The sequence below is a fragment of the Onthophagus taurus genome, chromosome 11 (genome assembly GCF_036711975.1).
Source record: "Onthophagus taurus isolate NC chromosome 11, IU_Otau_3.0, whole genome shotgun sequence".
NCBI lineage: Eukaryota > Metazoa > Arthropoda > Insecta > Coleoptera > Scarabaeidae > Onthophagus > Onthophagus taurus.
In genome coordinates, this window is record NC_091976.1 from 12,667,166 (window position 1) to 12,673,260 (window position 6,095).

The 6,095-nt window shown below is 29.5% G+C and overlaps 1 protein-coding gene across 2 annotated transcripts; it reads left to right on the plus strand.

The window, feature by feature from the left end:
* Positions 1 to 1,109: 1,109 nt before the first annotated feature.
* Positions 1,110 to 2,850, plus strand: LOC111420298 (acetylcholine receptor subunit alpha-L1-like). 2 transcript variants are annotated; one of them, XM_023053266.2, is made up of 7 exons: positions 1,110 to 1,259; positions 1,326 to 1,519; positions 1,575 to 1,684; positions 1,734 to 1,956; positions 2,028 to 2,196; positions 2,297 to 2,401; positions 2,453 to 2,850. In XM_023053266.2, the coding sequence occupies exons 1-7, from the start codon at positions 1,157 to 1,159 to the stop codon at positions 2,785 to 2,787; spliced, it is 1,239 nt and encodes a 412-aa protein (XP_022909034.1). In that variant the 5' UTR covers positions 1,110 to 1,156; the 3' UTR covers positions 2,788 to 2,850. The 2 variants fall into 2 exon arrangements, with proteins under 2 accessions (XP_022909034.1, XP_022909033.1); XM_023053265.2 differs by having other exon boundaries at positions 1,111 to 1,259; positions 2,249 to 2,401.
* The last annotated feature ends 3,245 nt before the right edge of the window (positions 2,851 to 6,095 follow it).

Below are 6,095 nucleotides of genomic sequence, written 5' to 3' on the forward strand. Positions count from 1 at the left end.
ACTAATTTTTCGTTTATTTGTTTTATTTTGTATGTAAATTTAATTTACAGTAATAATTCGAGGTACTTGACGATCTCGGATATCTAGATTCTGTTATAGATATCGAGATTCTATTAATCTAGAAGATTAATGTTATTGATTAATTTTTATTAATAAACAATTTTTCCATTTTTCTCAAAAATTTTCTGATGTAAGGATACAAAAATTTTACGCCATCGTAAACAGAAAAGTAATCTCTATCAAATGAGCCTAAAGAAAGAATACATTGCCATTAAAAAAAATTTAAGTATAATTCGTTACTCATTTGTTTTCTGAATTAAAAACAATTGAATGCAGTCTTATTATGGCAAATAAAATATTAAACAAGTTTTGTATAAAATATTTTTTTATAAAGTTGATACCTACAAAGATATATACTATATTCCATACATAATGGGCACCCTGTATATATTTTTTAATATTGTATTTAACTTGTATGTCTTATTTTAACTCTAATGCGTATTTTAACTCTACGCATTAATGAAAAATCATAGTTTCTTCACTTGTACTGTAATATACTATTTCTGGTTCACGAACTATTTCAAACTTGTGTTTTGGTTGCAAATTGTGTATGTGTTGTCAACGTGATGTTAATGCCAAGGTAGATGAATATTAGGTATGCTCACATGGTAAACGAATTGGTTCTCGCATGTCAAAACCGCGTCATAGCAATTGTAAATAAACTTATATTTACAACAGTAGACAATAGTCTTTGCTGTGGTATGACGCGGTGATGCTGCACGAGAGCCAATTCGTTCACCGTGTGAGCATTCATCTACATATCATGGTTAATGCCATTCTCCAAAAGTGTTAATCGAGCTCCAACATACCAAACATAATTCTTTCGTTCCTGTAAATGTCGGTGATACGATTTCTTTAATTCAACTCTATGGATGTTAGCGTTAAATTGATAAAAATCCAATTTAAAATGTTGTCATTTTTCAATTTATTTCAATTATTTAACATTGCATAATATCTTTCTAATTATATCGCCGCTTTAAATTTAAGCAAGACCGGATACAAATATTTTATTTATTCAAATTGGCCAATTACGCAATAAAACTTTTAGTCTCACATTGAATATTATACATTCAAACATCTTCTCCGCTTCGTCAAAATGGTGAAAATGAATTCGTCCCGAACCGCTCTCTTTTTAATAATATTCGGTTTATTTCAATTGGCTTTTAGTGTTTTGTCAGCTTTTCCGCCTTCACGTAAAAGTAAGTTGTTTAAATATTTTTTAGATTAAAAATTGAAATAGGTTTGAATTTTTTTTGTGATTTAAGGAATTGGAAGAGTTCCTTTATGGAATGCGACTTTAGTGGATAAGCTAAAACAAGATTTATTATTAAATTACGATAAGTTTGCTCGACCAACTCAACACACAAATGTTACAACTGTTAGATTTGGTATGGAGATTAAACATGTTGAGGTTAACGAGTTTAAATCAACTGTAACTATCGTTGGATGGACTAGATTGGTAAAATAAATATGTAGTGACACATTTATTTGACTAAAAGTTTTTATTTTATTAGGTTTGGAGTGATGATAAACTAAAATGGGAAACTGAGAATTATGGTGGGGTTGGGATGTTTCATGTTGCACCACATGAAATTTGGCAACCAGATCTTGTTTTACAAAACAGGTTAATTGTTTCTATTTTTAACGAACAATATAAAAAAATTATTATTTAGTGCTACTACAACAGGAGTAGCTCAAGACAGCGTGTATCTACTAGTTTATAACGCTGGAGAAATTCTTTGGGTACCAACATCTACGTTTCCAATACTTTGCGAGTTTAATTTTGAAATGTGGCCGTTCGACCAACACCGTTGCAAGTTGATAATTGGATCTTGGACTTATCACAGTGATCATATTCACTTGGAATACGATGGAAATGAGCTTAAAAAGATTGTTGTTAGTTACAAAAATTACAACGTTATTTTGTTAAATTTATAGAATTGCTAAAGTTTGATTTGTTGTTTAAGAATGTTCGCAATTCCGATGGAGTTTTAGACTGGAATATAACCGATTTTGAGTATTTGACAAACTCAAGAGATTTTTGCTGTGGAAATTTTTATCCGACACTTGTAATTAAATTTACGTTACAAAGAATAACAAATTCTTATAAAAGCTTGATTTTGACTCCACTGATTGGTATATTTTTATTAATACCAATATTTAGTTTTGATACTTTTATTATTTTTAGTTGTTATCGTCTTAACTTTACTTTCATTTTGGTTACCACCTAAATCAGAAGAAAAAATCCTTTTAAACTTAATAACAATCAGCGTAATAGTTGCTTTAATGTTGTATTTTGCACAAAAATTACCGGCTTTGGGTAATAATACACCTTTAATTGGTAAATAAATTATAAGATTATAATTATGTTAATAATTATTTAATTTTTTAGTTAAATTTTACGCTTCTGCTTTGATTATAACAACATTATCAATAATTAATGCGGTGTTAATAATTTATTTATCAAAAACTCCACGAAAATATCCAATCCCTTGGATATTAAGAAATGTATTAATTGGTCGCTTAGGAATTTACCTTGGATTATCAAATTATATAACGCAAGCTAATTTGGGGAATCAAAGAAATAAACCTTTAGAAAATCAAGACAGCTTTCATTCAGGAAAATATCAAGAAGATTGGATTTTATTAGCTGCAGCAATTGATCGAATATCATTTTTAATTTATACAATCATTTTTATCATTTTAATATCGAAACATACCGTTTAATGTTAAATTTGATGTAACGTTGAAAATTTCTGCAAAATTGCAAATATATCACATACACATATATTTAAAAGCATGGTGAAATTTATCAAACAAAAACTTAGAATCAAAATAACTCGAAAACGAAAAATGCTAGGTACCAGTAACATTTATCAAAGTCAACAAATTTTTTTCGCATACAAATAAAAGGTGCAATAAAAACTATAGCATTCCATTTAAAATAACGAAGTTGAGGTCTACTTTCGGGGGACCGGAAGTGGCCACCATCTTGAAAATACTTTAAGCGATATGAGCCTCCCATATAAGCTAAATTTCAGGATGGTTGATGCAATGGAACAGAAATAAAGCGGGTGTTGCTGACTTTTTGGCGGACACTTTATCTACTGGAAATAGTTATAGCAGCTCCAGTCATCTGTTTTAGTTGCCGAAATCATCTATTACTTTATCTATTTTTTTTTTTCATTATGAAAATTATAATTTTATAATTATTATAATTTATATTACAAATTTTTATAATATTAAAATTTTTTTACATATACACGGTGATTCAAAAAACCACCGACAGACTTCCAGGGCAGGTAATACATCAAAAATTACATGGGGTCGCAAATACCTCCTTAACAAGATATAGCGGGTCAAAGTTTCTTTAAAATTAAACATTATCTGCAATAAAAAGCCCTTTTTTCAAAATATTTTCAATTGCACTGCTAATTTTGTCAAACGGGCAGTATTTTCGTGTGAAGTGATCAATTATCTATCAATTGGTCTCTTACAAAACTTTGATTAAAGCAACAGTTTTTGATTGAATTATAAAATTTTCTACAAACGTGTTTTTCTTAAAAACTATTGCTTTGATCAAAGTTTTGTAACAGACCAATTGATAGATAATTGATCACTTTACACGCGTAGAGAGCAATGGCGTAGACAATATTTTTAAAAAAGTGCTTTTTATTGCAGATAATGTTTAATTTTAAAGAAACCTTGATCCGCTATATCTTGCCAACGAGGCATTTGCGACCCCATGTATATTAAGACTATTCATCTTAATTTTTCATGTAATATCTACTCTAGAAGTCTGTCAGCGGTTTTTTGAATCTAACAATTAAATCTTAAATTCTATAATCTATTATAATTAAATTTACATAACACTACCCGTGACAGTCTCTTTTTTATGCACTGTATTTTTTCACTCTGTTTTTATGCACAGTTACTAATTTATTGTTAATTTTTATAATTATGTTAGGAGATTCATCTTTAATTGCTTTGTATGGACCCTTATAGATAGTTTCTAATTTATTATTAGTTTCGCTTTTTAATAATACTTCATCATTAAATTTAAAGTTAATTTTCTAATACAAATTTCAATCTAAATCTCAATTCATGGTTATAATCGTCAAAATTATATACTGGCTGATTATTACATATTAAGCAAACTAGTTGGCGATTTACATGTTTTTCCAAATACTAATTCAAACGGTGTGTATTTTGTTTCTGAATGCACGGTGTTATTAAAAGCAAATGCCCAAATTAGGATGTTTGTATTCGCAAATATGCGTCTAAGCTTTTATGCGTGTTTTCCAAAGATCCCAAAGTTTCATGATAATAAGCACATGAATGTAATTGTTTTATACCTAAAATCTTTGCTGATTCTTTAAAAACACTTGCCAAGAACTCACTACCTTGATCCGTAACGATTTCCTGTGGAATACCGTACTGTAATATGAAATTTTGAACAAAATGCTCCTACGAATTTAGTAAGTTCACATTGAACGGTTAAAATGTACCTGTTATCTGCATTATCTTGATTCAAAGGACCTACTAAATCTAAGAAAAATTTCAAAGGCTGATAATGTGGTAGTGGTGAGTGTTAACGGTTGTGTATGAGATCTCGAGTGTTTGTACCGTTGACACTCATCACATTTATTTACGAATCCCGTTACATCATGTTTTAATTTATTCCAACAGTAGTATCGCTTAATATTGTTAAACATACGATTGATACCAGCGTGACCTCCCGTAGGTAAATTATGAAATTCATTTAAAATTAATTGACGTATTTCTTTACGGTCAATATATGTTCCTTTATTTATTATGTTAAATTTTACGCGTAACTCTGATTATTTATGAATATTTCGCTAAATTGGCAATTAAATTATTTACATTTTCTTTACATTTAAATATACACAGCTGTTAAATATCATTATTAATGCATATAGCTTCTAAGTGTCTCAACTTTGTGTCTAGGGCTGAAATTGATCGACAACTTAAATTTATATAAATTATTTGATGTCTTTTATCATATAAAATTTCACTGTAATTAATTATATCCACATTCACATTATTGTTCAAATTTCTTAATTCGTCTGAACCTATTGGACGCTTTAGCAATTCAACAATTCCTGGATGGCCGGTCCATTTATCAGTATCATTGCCAGAGCATTCTACAGATTCACAGTTTTTTAATTTTTGCTGTGCACGTGTCGTCACAAAAACATCGTGTGACATATTTTTTAGATCTGTAGAGTCAAGAGTAATTCTTGATAACGCGTCCGCTACCGAATTCTCTTTTCCCTTTATATAGTGCACAGAAAAATCAAATTCCTCTAATACTAACCTAAATTTAGTCAATCTCGAAGAAGGATTCGTCATGCTGAACAAATATATCAATGGTTTATGATCCGTGAATATTTCAAATTTTCTGCCGTACAAATTGGTCTAAAGTGCTTTATGGACCACAAAATTGCCAAAAAAAAAAGTTCTTTCTCAATGACTGGATAATTAATTTCTTCTTTGTTCAATGACCTACTAGCATATGCAACAGGCTTATCATCAGAATTTGAGAGTACTGCGCCAATTGCATAACCAGAAGCATCAGTTCTAAGAATAAATTTATTAGTTTCTGAAAAATTAGAATATTGTAAAACCGGTGGGTTTATTACAGAATTTTTTAGAATTTCAAACGATTTTTGACAACACTCATCCCATCGAAATTGTATAGACTTCCGGCATACTTTATTCAACGGATATGCGATTTCAGCCAAATTTTCAATAAACCTACGATAATAGTTTACGAATGCTACAAAACGCTTACATTCGTCGGCATTTTTCGGTGTTGGGTAATTTTTTATTGCATTTATTTTAGCAGGGTCTGGTGAAATTCCGTCTACGGAAATAATATGACCTAAATATAACTTTTTTTTTCTAAAAATTTACATTTGACTGGATTTAATTTGCAATTTCCTGTTCTAAGCCTATTGAGTACTTTTATTAAATTTTTGTTATGATTTTGTAAATTATTTCCGAACACTATA